Consider the following 25,401-nt stretch of genomic DNA (forward strand, 5'->3'; position numbering starts at 1 on the left):
GCGTTTTACATTCTGTCTTGACTTCTACCTTTGCTACCTTTGTTAAGATATTAAAGTGGTTTTCTACAAAATAATTTTGATGAAGATTTCATTAATCTAAAATATTTTTTTTTAAATTGTTGTAGAATCAAAGTTTGCAGTGTTACAACGTTAAAGGCTTGCGGCTTTTATTCGAAGCGCTCTAAAACTATGGAATGAGGAAATTCGTGTATGAATTATTTTTTTCATTTGTTACTTAGAATAATACTAACATTTTTACTGTTATTTAAAGAATATCGATTTACCGTTGTCTTAGACTTAACTAAAATATTAATGTTGCTTATGTTTTTAACAATACTGCGCTTCCCCTGCGAGGTTTCTCTGTGAAATGGAGAGTAAAAATTTGTTACAATAATTTTTTTTTACAGTTCTGAAAAGAAAAACTATGACCACTAACTCAAGATCAAGGCAAGTGTTTTTATCATCTAGAGGCCCACTCAGTTTTAAAGTAAATTTTCGAGTTAAAATTTTTATTTCGTAAAAAAATTGTTATAAGTGTTCTAGGAGTTGTGGAAAGTCCTCTTTCTGGCCAATTAAAAGTTATCAACTTAAAAAAATGTTTTGTGGTCACTATTGGAGATTTAAAAGAAAGTCTTAAACGACAACATGCTTTCCTCAAGCGTTAAAATAAATTTTGAGTCAAAAACCGTCAAATTCGGTAATTTTTATATAAATATAAAGAGTTTAAACCAAAAATAATTTTTTTGTCCAAAAAAATTTTAAATCGAAATTTACTTTTAAACTGCCGCCTCTAGATGTTAAAAAAAATGTTTAACCACCCTAATATATATATATATTATTTTAAAACTCCTGTGTGTGTGTTTCACTTTTTTAACTTCCCGCTAAGAAAATGGAAAATTTTCTAAAAATCGGGAAGATATTGGTTTCACCCCATTTTGCAAAAATCGAGTTCTCAACAGATCTCGACGTTCTGAGGGTCGAGGAAGCTTCCCCGAACATTTCTACGATGATGTCCGTATGTCTGTGTGGATGTATGTGTGTGTGTGTGGATGTATGTGACCCTCTTATAACTATTAAACTGCTCAACCGATTTGAATAAACTAAACGGCATTCCAAAGGGTTTCATTGCACTTGAATTTCGTGTAAGTTTGGACCCAATCGGACCAGTAGATTTCGAGAAATCTCAAAAATAAAAATTTTGAAAAATCGTTAGCTCAAAAGTAGTGAAAAAAGCGAAATTTGAACGTTAGCGTATGAAATTAGAGGGAAGTTGCAGGGATGGCCCTTGAGGCCAACCGTTTTCCACATTTTTTTTTTTTTAAAGAATTTTAAAGAAACCATGTCATGTCATGTATAATGCAACATGACCGGGTAACATTACTCCATATGGATTTCTATATTTTAACCCTACCAATATGGTTTGAACAAGCTGTCCTGTTTGATAGGAACTGTTAGAACAACGCAATACACGATATTGGTTATATTTCCTGTTTCCTACTTGAATGAATTATTTGGTCGTCCGTAGCTCCGATGCTGACGAGCATATTCAAAAAATCACTATAATTTCGAAGACCTAAAACAGAGTACTCTCGTAAAATTTGATTTTCAAAATTATAAAAATGTTTGGCATTTTATTTCCTGACTTCTAAACTTTTTAGATGACAAGATTATTAATGTATCTATATATATTATATATATTATATATTACGGTGATCATACGACAGACTATGATAGAGTTAACTCACACTCTTAGAATCTGAGTGCACTCAGATAAACAAATTGTTGTCAGAAAACAGATATGCAGTCATATTTCAATTCAAATTTATTTCGTTGCAAATCACAATGGTAGCTACAGCGACATGGAGCAGGCGTTTTGACACTATTTAAACGGCTCACCAACCACTAGTGTCCACTCAACGCTCACCACTCATTCGCCAACTGAATGACTCGCAATCAAAATGATTTCAATTGTCAGAAATGCGAGGCATAAAATTGTGCGAATATCCCGTGGCATAAAACAATTTTCACACCAATGCATGCATATAATATAACTGTAATTGACGGCATGTGAAATTATTTTTGCATTCATATGATTTTTTTTTTTTATCATCTGTTGTTTTTTTTTCTTTTATTTATTTGCGCAGGAAATCCGCAATAATGTTCGGCACTTGAGAAATTATGCGTGCCTCACTGGCTGAGCGATCGGTCCGCTGGTTGATATACCCGACTGGCAAACACAAAATGTCTACGCTTGCCGCACTCAATGCACCGCAACTTGAGGGAGTAAGCTTCGCGCCCATTTATGCGGTAAGTACTTAAGAAATACATAAGCACTTACATGCTTGTATGTACTACATAAGTGTGTTGAAGTCACTTCTGTTTTTGCACACAACACAAGGCCAAGCCCTGTGCTCTTGACGCAACTTATCTAAATTGTTGCTAAATTGAATTATTTCATCAAATTCTGCGCGAATATTTATTTGCTTAATCAAAAGTTTAATTATGCGGAAAAGTTCGAGTGCGTTGTCGCATGTTGCATGCAGTATGTTGCGCTGTGGCAACTGGCGGCAGGCAAGTGAAGTGCTTGGCAACTGCCTGCTCGAGTGTTTTTGCCATAAGCGGCGCAGGCTTGTTGGGTTCTTGGGTGGCTGGCAATATTATATTTTTGCTTACGTTGATAGAAGGCAAGAAGTTAGTCAGTCCAGCAAGTTTTCTAATGTGATGGCGCGTACACGCTAGTTAGTCGAGACCAAAGGTTTTATATTAATTGTAGCGTAATTTTTGCTCTATGTTTGACCCAATTTACACTCTCAGTTGGCAGTGTTCGTCCTAAAGTTTTCTCAAAAATTCTCTTATAAGGTCTTACAAGCCTTAAACTTTAGACTAAAATACTTTTTCATGTCATATATTTAGTTCTAAGTTAAAAATTGTTTGATCAGTGTTTCACCCTCTAACCACCTAGTTAAACATCATTCACTCAACTTCTTTAGAAGCGGGCTTTTAGCATAGCCAAAACCACTTATAGCAAGACGCGTCTAAGGATACTCATATATATATTGTGTTGGTTCGTGCCTTTATATTCATAAATAGCAGGCAGTCGGGAAAATGCGTACTGTTTTGCAGAAAAAAATTTTTTTTGGCAAAATTCGACTCGCCATCGAGCACGTTACACCATCTATAACGCACTTACTTTGGTGCCGTTTATAGTAGGATTAGTAATTTGCTTCAAAAAAAGGCGACGGTTTCGACGATTATTTTTTAACTGTCGAAAATTTTCTAACCTGATTTGCCCAACCTTTTCCTTTTCAAGATCATCGCGGTATTTAATGAGATCTCACTTAGTAAAATAATTTACAATTCCTAATTTCAAAAATTAATGTTGTTTGTTTAGACGTGTGTTTTTTAATCTAGCAAAACTTTTTTCGAAGTTGGTCTTTTCGACAGCTTTTACATGATTTATACTCAATTTGGTTTGCCATTTCATGAAAGTCCGCTATGACGTGCAACAATTGGAGCTGTACTCTACTACTTTATAGAAGATTTTGTGGCAGAATCTTGGCTTGGTGACTTACAAAATTCAACTTTTAGACAAATTAAAGTCGAACGAACATCAAGCGCTTCACACGTTCGTTGAATGGGCACAAAACGAGTTTGCCAGCGATTCTGATTTTCACAAGAAAATTTTGTTTAGCAAAGAAGCCCACGTTCATACGTTAATAAACGAAATTGTCGCATTTAGAGTGATGATAATTCACAAGTCATTGTTGAGACGTCGTTATATGCTCAAAAAGTCAGTGTTTTGTGTGCTCTATGGGCAGAGAAAATCGTTGATCAGCATTTCTAGCATTTGACTATATTTTGTGGGGTTATGTGAAGTCGCTTGTCTACGTACCGAGACGGTTGACGCTTTGGAAGAGAGTATACGGCGTGTTATTGTTGGTATACGGCCCCAATTGCTGCAAAAATTGTTCGAAAATTGGAACTTGGTCACTTGCTCGAAATCATTTTTAAAACATAATGGCAACCCCTTATCTTTATAATAACACTAAATTCTTGGTCATAGCATTAAAGGGTTAATTCTCAAGTTAATATCAGTAATAGTTTTGGAGATCTCAACCGTCTAATACAAAGTCTTGAACGAAGGATTGTTTTTCTTGTTCAATTACAACCAAAAACGTCAAGAAATTTTCACCGAAATTTGGATTTTTTTTGTAAAAACGTTTGGCAAAAATACAGTTTTCCATTTGTTATGTTTTTCCTTCGTCGTAGTTAACGGTCTTAGTTCAAACAAGTATTTTTTTTTTTCTTTTTACTTTTTATGGTTCTGTCAGAAGTTCTGCAGGCAACGCGGAAGCATCTTTTTTTAACTTCCCGCTAGGAAAATGGAAAATTTTCTAAAAATCGGGAAGATATTGGTTTCACCCCATTTTGCAAAAATCGAGTTCTCAACAGATCTCGACGTTCTGAGGGTCGAGGAAGCTTCCCCGAACATTTCTACGATGATGTCCGTATGTCTGTATGTATGTGTGGATGTATATGTGTGTGTGTGGATGTATGTGACCCTCTTATAACTATTAAACTGCTCAACCGATTTGAATAAACTAAACGGCATTCCAAAGGGTTTCATTGCACTTGAATTTCGTGTAAGTTTGGACCCAATCGGACCAGTAGATTTCGAGAAATCTCAAAAATAAAAATTTTGAAAAATCGTTTTTTTCCAAACGACTTGACCGATCGACACCAAAAACTAATCAGTTCTAAACCTTGAAGAAACACATCGTTTGCCGCAAACCGGGTCGAAATCGGTTGATTTACTTGCTAGATATCGAAAACGAAAAATTTCGAAGAGCTCAAAAGCAGTGAAAAAAGCGAAATTTGAACGTTAGCGTATGAAATTAGAGGGAAGTTGCAGGGATGGCCCTTGAGGCCAACCGTTTTCCACATTTTTTTTTTGAGAAACTTTGAAATTTTCACAAAATCTTTATCAAATATGTATCTTCGGAATAATAAAAAGTTTGAATCAAATATTTCATTTTTATATGAAAAAAATATTATTGAAAATAGGGCGTTTTTTGCTCGACGAAATCCATGTAACCCCTTTAATTATATGCGTTTTATTTCTTCTTGAAAACCATATGTCTAAAAAAGTAGGCTTAATTTTTCGCGTAGTTATACAATTTTGGAGTTTTATTAACAAAACTGAGTGGGTAGGGCGACCTACAATATCCTTCATAACTCTGTAATTCGATGATGATATCTACTTCCCTATAGGAAGCTAGGAGATATTCGATTGGATGATAATTTTAATAAAATACATCGAATCTGTATGTATAACTCATTATCTGAAAACTATCTGATATCTGGCATGTTAGAAAAATGTACATATGTATAGTAGGATGGATCAAAAAAAGGGATTTCTTTTTTGTCGCTTCGTACTCTGAAAAAGTTGTTGATAGACACCTCTAAGAGAGAGAGCCTCCAAGTACGAACTTTCAATTGTAACGGGAAGGTACTCTGCCTAACGATTTTCTATTTTTATTGTAGAGCGGTAAATTTTTTAAAAACGCTATGAAACGAAATATTTTTGTGGAAGCGTGATATGAAGTTTTCTAGCTGATAATAAGAAAAAACTAGAAAACCGTTAGGCGGAGGACTTTCCTGTTACAAGTAAGAGCTCATACCTGGAGAGCCTTTCTTAGAGATGTCTATTCACAAATTTTCCAGAGTACGAAGCGAAAAAACAAACATTCGTTTTTTTTTAACTTACCCTAATGTATGTATATATGCACATAATTCTAAGAAATGGAAAGCTAAAAATATTGATTGTCGTAAACTTTTTATGACTTTCCAGCATCTAGGTACTTTTTCCGAAACTACCCTTTCTGTAAGCATACCTCTCTCTTCATTAATTCGTCTGTGACCTAGTTAAGGAACAAGCGAAGATTGTCAAAACTCCAGTTTTGTTGGAAATCGAAGAAGGTAAAATACAATTCGCGAGGGTCTTTGTCCTTCGTGTTTCAAATCTTTCGTTAATCAATCGCTTATGAAACTGCTTACTTCAGGGTAAATTAGTAGAAAGGCTTATAACAAGTGAAGTGCGTAATTGTAAAAGAGAGCTAAGCAAAGGGACAAAAACAAATATTGTTTATGTGAAAAAAAATAATTAGATTAAAATGTGATGAAAAAAATTAAATGAATTAAATTAAATAAGAGAAAGAGGTAAAAAGGAATTACTTCCGTTCGGAAACACAAATTAATGCACGGGAAAAAAGAGACAAGATACAAACATATATACATTTCACATACATAAGTATGTACCTATGGTATACCTACATAGGTATGTATGTCAACCAGAAAAGAAGGCAAATATTGCAGGCGAATGCGGGCAGACAAACCACAAAGCCCAAAGGGATTTACGCAAGGAGCGGTGAGGTTTCCGTGAAAAAACAACAACAACAACAATACAAACAAGCAAACCGTTAAATATATATGCATGTACATTACATTTTATATACATACATACAAATATTATAAAATTGTACATGTGTACATATGTGCCTAAGAGTTTGCCTGCGGCAAGTCACTCAAGTGCTGCTGCATTTCAATTGCTCTAAAATACATACATACGCGCATATGTCCTTTTTGTACAGAAATACATATGTACAAGTATATATTTGTATATAAATAAAATTTTCAGTTTTCCATCAACATCAAAACCAAAACGTTCTAAATATACAAATACAACAACAAAAACATTTTTCTAAGCGCATAAAGGGGTTTTCTGCTTCCCTTAATTATTGCTACCACATTGCACGCATGCGCGCCAACCCAAGCCAAAGTGTAAGCAACTACAGACGCTACTGGCAACAAACAAAAACGCTTGCGTTGCATACTAAAAGTGCTAAAAGCGTAAGGATCTAAGCGGCAGGAAGTTCTAATGAGGCAACAAAAAGCAGAAGCAACACAAAAAAACAATTCACAAAATTATTACACACAATTTTTCTGTTTTCACATAGTATTATATATACTCAACGCAAATCAACACACTCAACTTTTTTACATTTATTATCAACAATAAATTTGGAAAAATGTGCAGCGTGTCCTCAATGGATTTATTATAATTTTGTGTGGATTTACTAAATGCTTAGGGCATGCCGCTACTTATTATTACATAACAACTACATATTAAATATTTATATGTATGTATATGTGTGTATATGTTTGAAAGTGTAACTGGCTGTGTATGCAATTAGGCAAATTTATGTGATTTTGAACAAAATCCATTTTAACACTTGCTGCCGACTGCCATAAATAAACAAATATATTTGAGCACACACACAAACACGCATGCGTGGGTACTCAAATGAGCCGCTCAACATTTCACACCAGCTTCATGTAGAAAAAATCGTACTAAAATTTAAATATAACAAGAAAAAACGTTGACTTTACGTTGAACTGCATCGAAGCTATAATACCCTTCACGTATGTATTTCTTATAAAAAGGCATAAAAAGATCGCTATCTTGATTTTGAGCGGTCAGTTTGTATGGCAACTATATGCTATAGTGCTCCGATCTGAACAATTTATGCGGAGTATATAGCGCTGCCTTGTATAATAATTTGTGGCAAATTTCATGAAGATATCTCTTCAAATGAAGAAGTTTTTCATACAAGGACTTGACTTTCATCGTTCAGTTTGTATGACAGCTATATGCTATAATAGTCCGAACTAACTAATCTCTTCGAGGATTGTAGTGATGGCTTTTATAATAATCGGTGCCAAATTTCGTAAAGATACCTTGTCGAATAAAAAAGTTTTCTATACAAGGACTTGTGTTGAATCGGTCAGTTTATATGGCAGCTATATGCTATAGTTGCCCGATATCGGCGATTTCGACAAATGAGCAGCCTCTTGTGGAGAAAAGAATGTGTGCTAAATTTCAGATCGATAACTCAAAAACTGTGGACTAGTTCGCGTATATACAGAGAGACGGCCACACAGAGGGAGCCCGTCATGCAGACCATATATACATATTTATATATAAGGTCTCCGACGTTTCTTTCCGTGTGTCACAAACTTCGTGGCAAACTTAATAAACCTTGTTCAGGGTATAGTTATGGCAACAGCCATTGTAAGCGTGGAAAATAGACACAGTTTTCCTTGGAATATTAAAAGATCACATGCATGCATGTTTGTGTATGTGTGCATTGTCTTCCTGCCATTACCAGAGCACAATATTATATTTAAAGTGAAACAAAATTGCGCGGCGGCTTTGTGCCGCTTTGTGGCATGCAGCGACAGCAGTTGAGCCGCGAAGGGGTTACTTGAAATTTGGTGCGTGCGTGTTGCGGCGTTTATACGCTCCAAACGCTAGGCTCAGACGCTGTTCAATAGCTAAGCGCTCACGTAATTATTCTAAAACTACAGCTTGTTGTTGTTATGTGTGGGTGTGTTGTTGCTGCTGTTTTCAGTTTTTTTTTTGTGTACGTTTTTTCAGAAGTTTTGGTTTATTGCTGTGCTGCGCATGCGTGCCACCATTTAAAACGTGCTTAATGAAATTCTTAGCACTTCAGCGCGCGCATATTTATTGGCTAGACAGTTGTGCGCTACTATTTACGCATTTTAAATATGTAAGAGACTCAGCTACATTGTGTTGTTGTTTGTGGGCTTTATTAATTTGTATACCCTGAAGAGGGTATATTAAGTTTGCCATAAGTTTTGTAACTCAGTAAAGTATGTACATATATATTATATATAATATATAAAAGATCAGCATGATGAGCTTAGTCGATTTGGAAATGTCCTTCTGTCGGCTCGTCTGTAAATATGCGCATTAATCCCTCAGTTTTTGAGATATCGATCTGAACTTTTCCACACGTTCTTTTCTCCCCAAAAACCTGCTCGTTTGTCGGAACCAGCGATATCGGACCACTATAGCATATAGCTGTCATACAAACTGAACGATTGGATTCAAGTCTTTGTATGGACAACTTTTTTGTTTGACGAGATATATTCACCAAATTTGGCGTGAGATATTATTTAAGGCAGCTGTGCAATCTACCAAAAAATTTATTACATCAGAACACTATAGCATATAGCTGTCAAACACACTGAACAATGGAAATCGCTTTTGAGTAGACAAGATATCTTCACCAAATTTGACATAGAATATTATCCAAGGTAACACTACAATCTGCGAACAAATATTTTAGATCGGACCACTATAGCATATAGCTGCTATACAAACTGAACGATAATTCAAGTCTTCGTATGGAAAACTTTTTTGTTTGAAAAGATATCTTCACGAAATTTAGAATAAATTATTCTTGATTACAACACTCCCATTTCCGAACAAATTATTCAGATAGATTAACTATAGCATATAGCTGCGATACTAAATGACATTCTTCCGAGTTTATAAGAGACAGCCAATAAAAAGTTCTCAAATATTCAATCCTTTCCTCGTGAACTTTGGGCTACGATTGGATAAAGTGAGATGTACATCAAATTTGTTTAATTCAATAATAATTTAATTCAATAATACTCCAAGAGTCGATTTTAAAATGAAATATCACCCGTAACAGTTATGATTCTCAATTGGATGATAGCCTAGTGTCAGAAATAATCAACAGTTAAGTTGTTCGAAGATTCCTTGGTTCGTTCCTTTGTTATTTCGACAGAGGATAGAGACCATAGACAATTTTATTCAAACTAAGCGAAAGGCTTTACTTAACAAAATTTGAGGCACTATAAAACAATGGGCTGAAGTTTGCTAGGATTCAATGAATTTGTGGGCAGTCGATATCGCTCATTCCTATTGTAACTATGAACCTTTGTACCCAACTACTATCAAGTTTCATGGCAACAGTATCGGTGTTAACCCCAAAGTGCTCTTTTCGACTAAATAGCCTGTTGAGTTCTCTCTCGAAGGATTAAAATTGCTCGATTAGCTCCTCTCATATAATGAAGATGTGTGAACGCTGGACTAAACAAGACTCTTTGATATGCTCCCATAACAAAAACAAAATTATTATACATAGTTTACCGAACAAAACTAACTGAAGTTGCTAGGCCATGTCTTACTACTCAAGCAATCTTTAGACCGATTTGCAGTTAACCTGGCTAATAGTTTGGAAGATGTGAGCGTAATTGTAAGATACTTTTAACTTGTAACTTGTGTGTAATCGTAAATGTAAACTTTTCAAGAGTCGGTGTGAGAAATTTCTCCGAAACGGGTGGACCGATCGGTTGGCACGTCCTTTTTAGATATTCATATTTGTCAGTTGATTATCGATGCATAATATTTCGATTTTTTAACTGATTTGCAAACTTTTTCACCAAAAACGACTTTTTTTGGAAAACCAATATTTCGCAAAAATCAAAATTTTGACTAGTCTTTCTATCATTACCTGCATTCATCTATAATAATAAAATTTGTTTTCTTCTCAAATAATTTTTACTAAAAAAATCTTGCACAACGCCTTCTTTCGGGAGTCTTTCTGGACATTAACTACGGGATCAAGGAACCCAAAATTTTTAAAAACGAATCGCCGATCGTTAAAGTATTTGACATACAAATCCAAAATTTTTTTTTATTTATTGTATATATAAAATAAAATATCTTTCCTCGAAAAAAATTGCATGAAACCACGTTTTATTCTGACTTGAAAGTCGATGTAACCGCTTAAGTTTAAAAATTTTAACAAGTTCAAAATTATAAGCAATATTTCCAGAAATTATTAACAAATACTTGTTCCCCTTATAAGTTGCAAGAAAAATGTTCTCAGTTCCCTAATGGCGTAGTGCAGTTGTATTTTTTATAGTTTGTAGGTTCGTTACTTTTTATGTTGTCCAACATTATCGCCTTCTGTGTTGATAACATTCTCTGATAATGTACTTTACAGTTTGCAACGCTGTTAACAGAGAATGTTAACATAATTTATTAATCACATTCTCTGCTGTTAAGCGCCAACATTTCGAAAATACCTTGCCAAACAATAATACAGAGTATAAGACTGTAAGAGTCAACAGAATAAGCCACTTTAACATAATAATGCGCTGTTAATAGAATTTTTTAACTAACGGCCAGTGTAGGCATATGTTAAAGCGAGATAGTTGTAATACTTCCTTTGAAAACCGACAATGTTGCGCAGCTAAAAGCAAAGCAGAGCGCGCAGAGCATAAACTAACAGTGAATGGAAAAAAATGGCGAGTGACAAAAATATAACTGTTACCATATGCATAACAGGGCCAATGAGCACGCCTTGTCGAAGTAACAGTGATGGCGCACAACTTTTAATATAATATAACAGCAATTGAAATCTGCAAAATATCAGGCAGCTCTAGAATTTTGGAGCGAGCACTCATAAAATGTTTCACACTCACTAAACTAGTTAGGTGCCTCGTGGAGTTTTTAACATTTGCGAGCGCACACGTGTTGTTGCGCATAGAGCAATTTTGCTGAGCAGCAAATGTTTAAGTTACCATTGCTGCTAGCAATACATTTGCTTGTATGATATTTTACACGACTGTTGTTGTTATTGCTGTATGTGTGCTGTTTATGATTATGAGAGGCTATCAAAACTTGACTCTTGTGCGGCAACAACACTGTTAAGGCAACAAAAGCATCAAATTGCAACATACATAAACCGGTAGTTGTGGTTGCTGAAGAGGAGGTGACCATCGTGAAACGACCGAGTCAAATCAAGTCAAGTCAAGTTGCTATCGTTGCCGTCACTCTTGGTATTGTTGTATGTTGAGGCGAATAATAATGTTGGAATATGACGGAAGATATGAGCGCGGCATACATATATACATACAAAAATATTTATTACTTATGGTTTGCTGCTGCTTGCTGTGACTCCCCTCAAAGTATTGGTTCGGTTTCATTCAATTATTTTTTTTTCGTTTTGTCTGCTTGTTGTTGCTGTTGTGTCTGTGGTAAGACGAGTGTGACTGGGTGCTCTACCGCCATCATTACATGAATATGAGTGGTTTTTATTTATGAATTATGTATTGTACATACAAACAGACAACTTAGGTGTATGCATAAATGTATGTGAATATATATATATACATATATATTTATGTATGTATGTATATACATACATATGAATGTTTAGTATTTTCAACTTTGCCTAAATTTGAGATGTGTTTAATAGTATTTAATTGTTATAAAATTTATTACACACATATATACATATGTATCTACAGCGTATGTAAGTATGTACATATGTATTTTCTTGATTTATGAGCTTGTTAAAGACTTAACTCACAGAACTATTTGGCTTTTCGTTACATTAAAAAATATATTAATTTATTTTCTCCTCAATTCTTTTGAACTTTTGATTTTCTTTGGTTTTGACTTACTTAAAAATGCAAAAATTTTGACGTGAGAATTTTCGTTGAAAATTAGCATTCTTTTCCGATATTAAGTCTAAATAAGGTAAAAAATTTTAATAAAAATAAAACTAACGGTATGTTTGGGACATAGAGAAGTTACTTTAATCCAAATTTAGAAACAATAAAAATTAAAAAAAAACACTAAAAATTAAAAAAAAAACACTAAAAATCAAAAACTTGCCACAACAAGCAATTTGTTTTTGTAATAGATAATAAAAAAAAAACTTGCTTATTTGAACTTTTGATATAAATTTTGCGGTTATGTGAAACAAGTTTTTATACAAAAGTTGTAGATATTTGTATTGCCTACCACTTTATCATACTACTTTTTTGTGTATAGTTTTTGCGGAAATCAAGATATACCGTTTTTTTATCCCTAAAAACTCAACTTTCTAACCTTTCCCGAATTCAGATCGCCAAAAAATTATTTTTTATTTCCATTTTCAACGAGTTTATTTTTTTTCGGTTTTGAAAATTGATGACCCAGGATCCCTCTATTAGAGCAAAATGCATACACAAGCGCGGTAAACAATGCAATTTACACAAAAGCGTGATGGCTATGAAATTTCTTGGATAGATAAATACTTGTATTACGAATTGATATATTGAAAAAAATTTATTTTGAAAATTTTTGAGTTGTGACTCTTTTGTACTTAGTGGCGTTATATAAAACTATAGATTTACATATACATATAAGTCGTAAAAAGTATTTTTTCAGACATTTTTCCAAAATCATTATATACTGCTATATATTTTTTTAAAACTCCAATAATGACCACAAACATTTTTTTTAAGTTGATAAATTTTAATTGGCCAGAAAGAGGATTCTCCACAGCTTCTAGAACACTAATCAAAAATTTTTTACGAAATAAAAATTTTAACTCGAATATTTATTTTAAAACTGAGTGTAGGTGTTAAAAAAAATTTTTTTTTGGTCAAAATTTTTGTTTTTTTAAAATCTACAGATTTTACCCCCAGGCTAAGCCAAACAAAAAAAATTGTTTTCGCTCCACCCTAGTATATAGCATAATCCTTAGATTTGAGTTTATATACAGTTTTGGAAAAAATAATAGGCTTACTTTTTGGAAGTGCAAGTTTGATTAAATTATTATATTATATAATGAGTTCATCAAGCATAAACGCAATAAGCGGAAAAGCGATAAATAAATTTTTAACTTGCTTTAAATTATTTCGGGAAACAGTCAGAAAAAGATATCGTTAAATAAAAGATAATCTAATCTTAAACGCTCAGTAAATAATTACATAGCTAACCCAAACTTTCTATTGCATTCTATTCTGTAGCAGCAAACACTCACAATAAAAATTAGCTACTCTCAACTCATAACTTTTTTTCCTACTGAAGAATTTAGCTGCAAAAAAACCAACGGCAGCCTCTCAAGTTTACGCCCATTTCGGAATTACATAAATATTTTGAAATCCATTATATTTCATAGATTTTTCTATCTCAATCAGATTACTGTAAACTCACTACTTATTATGCGCCGTATGTGCTCTCAGCTTACACTCTCCCAACTAGGGGTGAGTTATGAATTTTTTCCACATTTCATATTACACATTATTGGTTAATGCCATAAAATCAAAAACAGAAACAACATCAAAAATGCAGAGGGTGTCGAACCACCTTGGAATAAATAAATATATTTATTATATAAAAATATAAATATACAGATATAGTGATTTTTATATACACGTTAGCATTGCCACCTAAGCACCCAAGCAACTTTTGTTTGTATGTGTGTGGCAGTTCAAGAGTTTTATGAAGAAAAAGTGTGCAATATAAAATAAAAATGGAATTTCAAAGCTCACCTCTGGCTTAAGCTTCGCTGTCGCTGCCATCGCTGCAGTCACTGTTAACGCGGCTGAATTAGCTGACTGCTCAGCAGTTGCACATAATTTTGTTCGAAAAATGAAAATAGTGAAAGAAAATTATCTAATAAAAAAAGATGAGCAACAGTCGGCGCTGGCGCTGCTCGTAATGTGAGCTGCCACACTTGGCTTTATGTAAGGTGATGCTGTAGATAGGTGTTGCGCTTTAAGGAGCAACTTGTGGGTAGGACCTGCGCATTGAGGTGCTTTCATATTTTGTGCCGTCGTCCAGCGTATTTTGACGCTTGTATGAGTAGGTGCTATGCGCTCTACTTAGTTGATGTTCCATCCTACATACATATATGCACATATACATACATATGTATGTACAGAAGTTAAATCAAATTTATTTGCTCCCTACCGCTACTAAATAGGTTTGTTAGCTTGTTCAAATATGGCAGAATAAATTCGTTGGTTTCACTTGAAAGTTGTATTTCAACAGGTTTTATGTTGGTTACATGTTTAGAATTGAATATGCCGTAGTTAGGAGGCAAAAAAAAAAATTTAAATTAAATCTTAAATTAGTGAGAATTACCAAATTTACCATATATACTTTTATATAATATTTTTTAAAATAGCTTTGTTTTGACTGAAATAAAGTGGCACCCCAGTGTGACTGCTGAAAAGAGCGATTTTTGGGTAAGTCCCTAATGGCGCTTAAAAAGATCTTCCACAAAAACGGTCTGCAATGATTTCGGCTTTCTTCGTGAATCAAGGCTAAAAAAAAGTTCTCTTTTGAAGATATTGTCCGCTCTGAATTTTACACACAATTCTGATCGGTTTTTGTCTGCCAAAATTAGATTTTGATTCAGAGTAAAATCCTGGTGAATCAAGGTGTAGAGAACTACATATATGTACATATACAAAACATGCAGAAAAATTTATATGTGTAATCACTCAATCAAATTTTAAAAATTTTGTTTTGAGAAAAACGTGTTCAAAGGTATACTTGTAGTGACGAAGCTGCTTGAATTGGTCTAACTCAACAACAATTAAAGGTATCGATTTCAAAGTTTATAATGGAGTTTTAAAATGAATAACCCGTCGAAATAATTAAAAATAGAATTTTTTTTATTTCACTTCAACATTCTTTTTTTAAAAATTCGAATTTTAAATCATTTCGCGCTTCCGTTTGCTTCGTGATCTACCATTTTTGTAAAAGAAAAAGTAATTTTTAATAAGATTTTAAAATAGTTAAACAGCCTTTGTCTTATTTACATTGAATTAAATTTAATTATAATGTTTCAGTTATAAATATGTAAAGCTTTCTTATTTATATCTCTCCATTCAAGTTTTTGACTTTGAAAATAGGTTTTTTTTAACAGGTACTTAAATTTTTAATAAAAAAAAAATGTTTATAAATTTTTAATTTTTACCTTTAATTAAATTACCTTAAACAAAACCATCAAATTTATATCTGAATATTTTTCCTGAAAAAAAATTTTTAAATTTTTTGTAAAGTTCTTTTCGAAATATCACCACGCTTTAATACTACAGCGTATTAGAGAGAGCATACAATTTTTTTTATTCTCCCCAAATGAATAATATTTGTAGATCATCAAAGTTTTATTTAGGCCAGACAAACAACGGTTCTTACCGTTTAGAAAAATGCTTTGTATATAAAAAATCTCCCAACCTAAGGCTATTTCAGAATTAATAAAATGTTAAAAAGTAACATATAATTTTTTAATATTAAAATTGGATATTCCAATTCGCATGCAAAGAAAGGATAAAATTTTCAATTTATATCATAAAAAAATGTCTGAGATGCGGAACAATGACTTCACATAATCTCGATTCGATCTCGAGTTACAAGGAAAAAGTTTTCTAAAAGCGAAGCCAGCGCTATAGGCAATTCAGAGGGTAACATATATGAGTTTTTCATAAATTAGGATTACATTTTAGATTTAAAAAAAATCTAGGTTCCAATTTGTTGCATGACAGCGATAGCGATACAGATACCATAACTATGCTTTAAATATACATATATACATATATACTTGTATATACATATATACATATATACTTGTATATACATATATATATGTATAATACCTTCCTCAGTACTAGTTTTCAAAAATGATCCATTTCCAAAAGCAATTAAAAATACACCTATTTATTTATTTATGTACGTACTTGTATAAACTTATTTAAGAATCTGCGTGTCATTATACTCTTTACTGCTATTTGCAATTTCACGCACGTTCTAGAAATTTTTTAAATGCCATTACTAAAAACCGATGTCTTAACGACTTTTTCGCAACTTTCTCGTGGCGTCAAAAACTGCAAAAAGTCATTTATTTTAAAGTTTCTAAATTATATATTCAAATAGTGTTTTGCAATGACTTTTTCATGCTAATTGAAATCTAATGAAATTAGAATAAATTCAAGTTAGAAATTTAGGCCAAAAATATATGTTATATATACATATATGTATATTTATATTATATTATATACATATATGTTGAAATTCACTCAAATATATAATATGTATGTTACTTGTGTATGCTGCCGAACGGTACTTTTATAGCTAATATAAAAATTCTTTACAACAAACGTGTGCTTCGAAAATAAAATATAAAACAATTTCATTAAAAAACAATTAAATCAGCAGCAACTTAAAAATAACAGCAAAAATGTTGGCGTTTAAAATTCAAAGTACATACAAAACGTTTCAGTATAAAAATACCAACTACAACAAAAATGGTACATATACATACATATGTGGAATTTAAGACTACCGCCAAGGCAAAGGAATAAAGCTGTTAATTTAAGAATTATGTGTACATATGTATGTTTGTACTTATATATACATACATATATGTGTAGATATAGATTTCAGCACTATATGACTTTGCGTATATAATTGAAAAAATGGAAATGCGCAAAAAAAAAACAAGCGGAAAGCGGGGAAAATGGCAATAAAAAATCACCGTACCCGACCAATTGCCAAAAGATACGAAACCAAGAAATCGAACAGCATTTAAGAAAGTGGGAGTTACCTTCGTCGTATGCAATGAAGGTAGAGCAGCATATAAGGCAGTTGTGATGTTGATGGATGGCTCATAATATTCATACAAACAACTGCAACAACAACAAATACAACAGCAGCAACAACCTGCAGAAGCTATACACCACTACCAACGCTACTACAAACACACGCGCATATGCAAGCATAAATATATACATATATGAATAGATGTAGGTATGAAATCATGGAAATATAAAAGCCAAGCAGATATAGCCAACAGTAGCGAGCACACAAATCTAGCACATTATTGTTGTTGTTATGACTGCCAACGCCTTGCGCCTCGCAAGACAAAAATCTTATAAGCCAAATTAATAAAAAAGCAAAAAACAAAAAAGTAGGCGACCAGCAGCATAAGCAGCAATCCACAAGTGGCAGTGTGTGCAAAAGAGCACACAAGCAGCGCACTCTCACTCATGCACACACACGTACAGCCGCTGTGGCGCTGAGAAAGAAGGTTGGGCGCGCGCATGCAAACAAAACGGAACCAGTCTGTTGGCTTGCCGGTTGCCTGCGTGTGCGTGTGTATGTATGCTGCCTGCCATAAGACATGATATGAATGAATTATGATAAATTATTAATCGCTGGGCCATTGGCGTTGCTGGTGTGAAAGAGAACGCGCATACCAGTGTGCGTCGGGTGCCGAGCGTCTGGTCGACGCCATTGGACCACCACAGCGCGAGTGCAAGCGAGATGTGCGAATTGTGTGGAGAGCTGGGTTTGAAAGTCTGGCGCGCTCTATGTGGGTATGAGTAAAAATGATGGAGACGTTAAAAAATGTTTGCTGAGAACATTGAAAAACATTAAAGAAATATGAAAGCGCTGCCAACAACAAAATATAAGTACAAAGCACTTGCATACATACATAAATACATAGGTAATAGTTATAAGGGCAGTGGTAGGCAAACGCTGCTGCAGTACAAACAACAACGATGAGTACAATGTAAAAGCCAATAAAAATAACTTATGGATTTTTTCTTTCTGTACTTGGCTGATTCGAAGGATTGGTTGGATGTAAAGAATTTTTGAGACGTATCGCACCGTACAGTGTGTCTTAAGTTCAAAATAAAGATATTTTGATTCAACTTCAAATACTAATTTTAATTAAATATAAAATATGTGCTTTTCTTTAACATACCTGTGTAAGTTGTTTGCAGAAATTCCCGCAATAATCTGAAACAGTATTTGAATTAGAAAAATTTATATATGTATATTTATAACAAATTTAATTTAATTGTATACAAAAATTAGATAGTTTTGTGCGCAATATATAAATTTTGTGTCTAGATCAAATTATACTTGATGTTATTGTTATTCATATTTAGAATTCATTGGCTCTGCTTGGCCACATATGTTGTAGATCTTCTTTATAATTAATAATTATATTTTTCTAAGATCGGCTAAAGTCATTATATTGCATCTGGGTTGTAAATAATGCAATAAAAGCACAATTGAAATGTTATTTAAATTAATTTTTTTTTTTAATTATATTAAAAAATAAATGTATGTATATCTATTAATGAAGCCTATGAATACAACACTTTAAAAATTTCGTTTTCGAATTTTAAATCATTTCGCTCTTGCGTTTGCTTTGTGATCTACCATTTTTGCTATCTTAGTGAAAGAAAGGTAATTTTTAATCGAATCAAAATAGTTAAACACCTATTTGTTTTATTTACATTAACTTAATTTTAATTATAGTGTTTCAGTTAAAAATATGTAAAGCTTTCTTATTTATACCTTTTAATTCAAATGTTTGATTTTGAAAATAAATTTTTTTATGAGTTACTCCAATTTTCAACTTAAAAAATTATATATTCATTTGTAATTCTTATGTTAAATTTCGTTTACGCAGTTAAAATTATGCTATTTATTTTTCTCTTTTAATTCCAATTTTTTATTCGAAAAAAAAAATGTGTCACTTTAATTCAAAAAATATTTTACACATTATTTATATCTTGATTGCAGCATTTTTTAATTAGAAAATTCGATCATTTGATTTTCGTATGTTTTTTAATTAATTTTGCTAAAAATCAGAGGTTTATTGGATTTCAAACTGCAAATATAGAGCACTTATTTATGGTCTAACGCCATGCTAGAAAATACTAATCACTAATATGTATGTATAAATACCGGCCCGTCCCGGTTTTGTACATCCGATTTTCATGGGACGAATTTTATTCTAGTTATTTAGAGCGATAGAATTTTTTTTTTAACGGAGAGAAATAACATGCCATTTTATTAAAACCAAGAATAGTTTTGAAGCTTTACAATATTTTGAACTTTTAAATTAATTTACATGCATACAATATATATAATCATTTATAAACTAGCGGATATTGTCTATGCAAAATTTAATAGTAGTAAATAAAAAATTAGTAAATAATTTGATTTTCATATATGTCTTGAATTTTAATATTTTTTATGAATGAAAAATAAATCTGGTAGTGTATAAAATTACCAGAAAATTTTTGATTTTACTATAACTGTGAGATATTATTTATAAAATTCTGCTAATATGAATATGCTAATAATTCTAAAAATAAATTTAGCCATTAACTCTTTACCAATCTAAAATGTTTATGTTTGTGCGTACACATTTATACTAGTGTAATACGTATACCCAAGTATCTCTTCAATATTTCTTATAACCGAATAAAACATTTCCTACTTCGTTATACTGTACCCACCTCCTATTTATGTATGTATATATGTGTGTATGTATGCATGTACAATGCATGTAATATGAGCAAGGTGCAAAAGAGCACACGAATATGAAACAACGGCGACAGAGGTATTCATAAAGCGCTCCATAGCGCAGTCACCACTATCAGGTGTAACAGTTACAACAAACAAACAAACAAATAATAAACACCAACAGCACCGACAAAACATACTAGCTAGTTACAGAGTAAAAGTTCCAATATGTATTTGTTGTAGTTATAAAAATTGTAAAATATGTAGACGTGAATAAATGAGTACAAGTCAATGCTGGCAGCCAACAAGCAAGCACCCTATTGAAATGCACCAACAGCATGCATGAAGTAAAAATAACACGACTAAAAAATCAACAACAGTATACGAAGCTAACAGCAGCGAACAGAGATTGACTGCACAGAATGTGTTTACGGAAGGAAATGTTACTGGCATGCATATACTTGTACGTCTATTCGTTACAATGCAGAGCGCATGTAGGCGAGCGCAGAATGTAGTAGGAAAAAATGAACTGAATGCCAACAAAGAAAACAACACTGCTATGGCTCATAATTTACTAATGGAAATCATAAATGTAAATGGAAGCAGTAGCAGCGGCAGTGCAGTCAATAGTGCAGTAACAGCGCCGATCGAACAGGTAAATGCTGTTACCAGAGGATAAACAGACGAGTGAACTTGTCGTGCGCTGTTGCAAAAACAGTGTTTGTTGTTGCTTATATTGATATCTGTTTTTCTTATATGCCAGTGCTTTATTATTGCAGAGAGCAACAATAAGATAATTACATTACCCGAAAGTGGTGGGTGTGAGTGAAAAAGTCTGCTACTTGCTGTTTGCTGTCTGACTGCGCTGTCACTGACTATGAACTGTTCGTACAGTGAACCGACTGTGTGTGTACGAAGGTGAGCGACTGCATAACAGTATTCAACAATTTGCCGTCGTATGAATGAGACAATATGCGCGAATAGACAGTAGCGTGGCGTGTGTGTGCATGTATATGCATGCATGTGTCATATAGGAATTATTGGTATAAAAATATGATGATGGAAGAGAGCAGCGCAAGCAACAACAGAAAGTAATGACTGCATGTATATATGAGCTGAGCGCAGCGTACTGTGTTTATGCATGAGAGTTTGTGTGTGTGCATGCTAGCAGCGCCAAGTGGCGTTGGGTAAAAAGAGTAAGCGAATATGAAAAATATTATTGAAACATATAGCAATAAGTGTGTGAGGTGAATGAATATGAATAAAAATGGATGAGTGCATATGTGTGCGGGTATGAGTGGATTGCTGCGGAGAGGCAGGTCGCCTGAATATATGAGTATAAGCGTGGAATTATATGATTTTTTTCCACCACCTAACAAAACTTAATGCTTGCTTGTATGCTGGTGAGAGGTGGTGGCATAAAAAAGTAATAAAATTGTTGCAAAGTAAGAGCTGCTAGCAAGCAGTGGCGGCAACAATGAGCGTATGAGCAATGAGTGGCAAAGCAAAGGTGTGCGCGGCTATGTGTTTGTATATACATGTATGCAGTGTACATATATGAATGTACTTTGTATACATATACATCATGGGCAGCGCAATAAGAGTCGTTTTTGGACTGATCTGTTTTCGAGCAGGCCATAAACAGCACAAATGGCGTTGGCGTCAACGTTAGCGTCACTGTCGCTATGCCTTAATTCTTATTGTGAACGCTACGTTGACGCTGCTTGCACGCGGTGTACTTTGTATATTTTTGTTTGAGTGACTTTTTGGTCGCTCGATTATTATTGTTTGTGTCAGTGCTATTTTGACGCGCGTGCTGAACGTTCGTACACTAGAAGTGTGGTACGGTGATTTGATAATGTGTGGCGTTTCGTACACGAAAAGAACTCAGTACAGAAAATAAAGGAACAAGTAGTAATAGTAAAACGTAAGAAATAAGATATCAACGTGTTGCGTCGAGAGTAATACATAGTGTGTTTGCAAGGCGGTTAGTCGTAACGCGAACTGATAATTAATTGATGGCATTGAATTTAGTTAACTTGACGCTAAAAGTGTGAATCAGTGAATTTATATACGAATTTCTAAATGGATTTTTACAAATAAGCAACAATTATTATAAAATGCACTAAAAAAAAATATTACAAAAAAAAAGTATATTAAAATAAGTTTAACAAATAGTGACAATCAGAAATAGCGAAAATAACTGTAAATTTTAATTAATAAAAATAAAAAAACGCTAAAGTGAAAGACCAAGCAAAACTGTAAGCTGGTAAAAACTAGTAAAATTAAAAAAAATTGCCGACGGCAAAACAATACGCAACAATAAAAAACTTACAACAACCTAAATAGTTTGATAACAACAACTGCAGTTTGCAATTATACATTTTTAAGCAAAGCGGTATTAAATGCTTGCATTACAATTGGTTGCCGCTGAGGAGCGTGTAAAATAAATTGCCGGCAATAGCAACAGTGTAGCTGAGCGCTACAAAGTGTCCAAAACAACCAGAACAACAACAACACACGCAACTCGCAGAAAAACGCTCACATTATATATGCGTGTATAATACATATGCATGTAGGCGCAAGCGTGTTTGTGTGTGTGCATGTGTGTAATAAGAGTAGCACTTAAAAGTCATATAACATTGGTAGGCTGTAGGAGGCGCTAACAGCAGCGCAGTGGCAGCGTAACAGCGACGCAACGCCAATACGATTTTTCATCATCAGCGCTGAAATAACACAACAACACAAACAAAAAATAATAATATAACAGTAACAACAACAACAAGAGCAGCAGCTATCTAACATTAAGTACACACATGAGAAGGCGCAGCAGCGGCAGAAACAATAGCAACAACAGCAAATAAATTAAATTGTAAGCAACAGCGACACACGAATTTATTGATATTACACATTATGAGCGGTGGCGAGCATTATTAAAGTTTAAATGAATATGATGATGACAGTTGATGACGGCAGCGTGTAGCGTAAACAACAAACCGTAGATACAACCGATTTACCGCTTCAACCAAAAACCAACTAATAGCTAGTCCAACAGGCAATCAGCAATCAGTAAAAAAATTTCAACACGGTATTACAGCAAAGCCGGCGGTTAATATACAAGACGCGTAGCGCTTCATTTATAACTAAAAATATTTAACTTAAATTAAAATTAAATTTTATTTAAAAAATCGTATAAATATAATTTCAAAAAAATTTAATACAATTTAAAAAGAAAATTGATACAATTAAAAAATAATAATAACATTTAAAAATAAAATTAATATCATTGACAAAAAATTAAAATAATTCAAAATATTAACAATAATTTTACGCGTCAACTTTAAAAAAAAAAATTTAATAAAACCGCAAATAATAGTCGCTTGCAATAAAAAGCTGCTAGAAAGTATTGAAAAATTTCTACAATTTATTTTACTTGCTTTTAAATGCGAAAAATTCTACGCTAATGTCGTGCTTAATTTACGCAACTATAAGCAGCATCAGCTACAAATCGCAGTCGCGTTCGAAGCAGAAATTTACTTTAAATTTATAACTTGCAACAGCAACTGTAATAATTAACGCGTTTCGTGTGTGTGCAATTTTTCTTTAATGCTGCGCAAAGAAATTCCACCAAGCAAAGCCAAGCTTGTTAACCAAAATCATAGCAAATAAGTGTGTACAAGCTAATTTTTCAACATTGAAATTTGCTTATAATAAAAATATATGCATATATATAGAAAATATTTTTTAAATGAAAAATCATATATCAACTGTTCTGTGTGAAATGCGTAGTGATTTCAAAGATAATCATCAAGAAACAATTAATAAAATGATACAATTTGGCACCGTTAAATATGGTATCGTCAAACAATTGAAAGACCGTGCGCCCAGCGTGGAGAAAGGTGAGTGTGCATTGAAAATACCAAAATTAAATTAGTTTTAAAGCTGCGTTTGTGCTTTAAGTGTGATTGAGGTGAGCTGTTGGTTTCAAATAAAACAATCAATAAGGCTAAATATTAGCGTTTAGCAAAATTATACAATTTTAAGTTTGGCAAATATGTCAAATGTCTTTGATTGCGATTATTTAAATTACACAATTGCGAGTTTGGAAAATTGGAAATATGTGTTTTGAGTTTTAAGCAAATCACTTTCCAAATAGCTACCGAAAACTGTTATCAAATCTGCTGGTAACTAATATTAACTGCGTTGCATTGATTAATTACTTAACTAATTTATAAATTAAACAGCAACAACTAGTTATTGTGCGAAAATGCGCTTTGTTACCCGAGTGTAGCTCGTGTTATAATATTACAAAAGACTTGTTATAAAATTTTTTGAAAAATTATATATTATAACACAACCGTTTTCATATACAAAACAAATATTTTGTATCAGTTTTAGGTAAAATTTTTTTCATGCAAGCGATTTGAAAATTATATATTGTACAATAAATAGATTTTAAATAAAAATATAATAAATTCAATGAAAGATGTAGAATAATCTTTTACAGTTTTTTCAAAATCTGTTATAAATAGTGGGAAACTGTTTTCAAATTATGGCATTGTCATCGGTCTTTGACACGTGTGCAAAGTTTCAAGTTGATCAGAGCTCTGAAAACCAGTGAAAATCGAGCTGTAATATTCCATTACATACATACATACAACTCAAGTTAATATAAGCGTGTTCAAAATTATAGACTTTTTCAAATTGATATAAAGATTTTAAGAAATTTCGCAAGTTAATATTGATGTAACAATTGGTTTTTTTTTTGTTTGCTTTGTGAGTTTTTTATATTTGTTTTTGTTTTTTATTTTATTTTTTATTTTTATGTTTTTTTTTGTGTGAAGTTGCTTCTACATTTTTGCATTCTTCAAAACTTTTTTAATTAAATATTTGTATAGCGATTTACAATTCTGCAGATTGAGCTCTTCCATATGCTTTAAAAAAATTCTTAATAATTTTTTCAGTTTAATATAATATAATGGTTATAGGAAGGCAACAAAAATATATGCCTATATATTAAAAGAAAAAATTAATCATATATATGTATATATATTAAATTCAATATTTTTCAATATTTTCTAAGCTAAATTAAATTTTTAATTAAAATTTTCGAATAACAGCGAGCCTCAACTTTTTCTTATTAAATTGCTTGGTTCAAGTTTTTTTTCTGTATGTAGTTGATATATAGTTTATATTTTACAAAAGGCTTTAAATTATTTGAAAGCAGTTATAAAACTCTTAAATTTTTTTCGCATACATTTTTAATTTAAGTCTGAAAATTTATATTTAAAAAATTGTTATGCGCCATAATTCAGCAAAAACATATAAATTTGCAATAAAATGTTTAGCTGAATAAATATTGTTTATCAGTTAATATTTAGTTGAGC

The 25,401-nt window shown here is 32.6% G+C and overlaps 1 protein-coding gene across 6 annotated transcripts in view; it reads left to right on the top strand.

The window, feature by feature from the left end:
• The window catches only part of salm (spalt major), a 237,684-nt gene that overhangs the window by 179,020 nt on the left and 33,263 nt on the right, over positions 1-25,401 (top strand). For 3 of the 6 annotated variants that reach the window (XR_004977639.2, XM_036368458.2, XM_036368459.2), the window contains exon 1: positions 23,322-23,913. Coding sequence is in view for 3 of the 6 variants with exons in the window: in XM_036368458.2 (XP_036224351.2) it covers positions 23,763-23,913 (151 nt within the window). In the remaining 3 variants the exon portion in view is untranslated. Of the gene's footprint in view, positions 1-2,144; positions 2,308-23,320; positions 23,914-25,401 lie in introns of those variants that run through there. The other 3 variants (XM_070107542.1, XM_070107543.1, XM_036368460.2) reach the window with 2 other exon arrangements.

Source organism: Bactrocera oleae, chromosome 3 (assembly GCF_042242935.1).
Source record: "Bactrocera oleae isolate idBacOlea1 chromosome 3, idBacOlea1, whole genome shotgun sequence".
Lineage (NCBI taxonomy): Eukaryota > Metazoa > Arthropoda > Insecta > Diptera > Tephritidae > Bactrocera > Bactrocera oleae.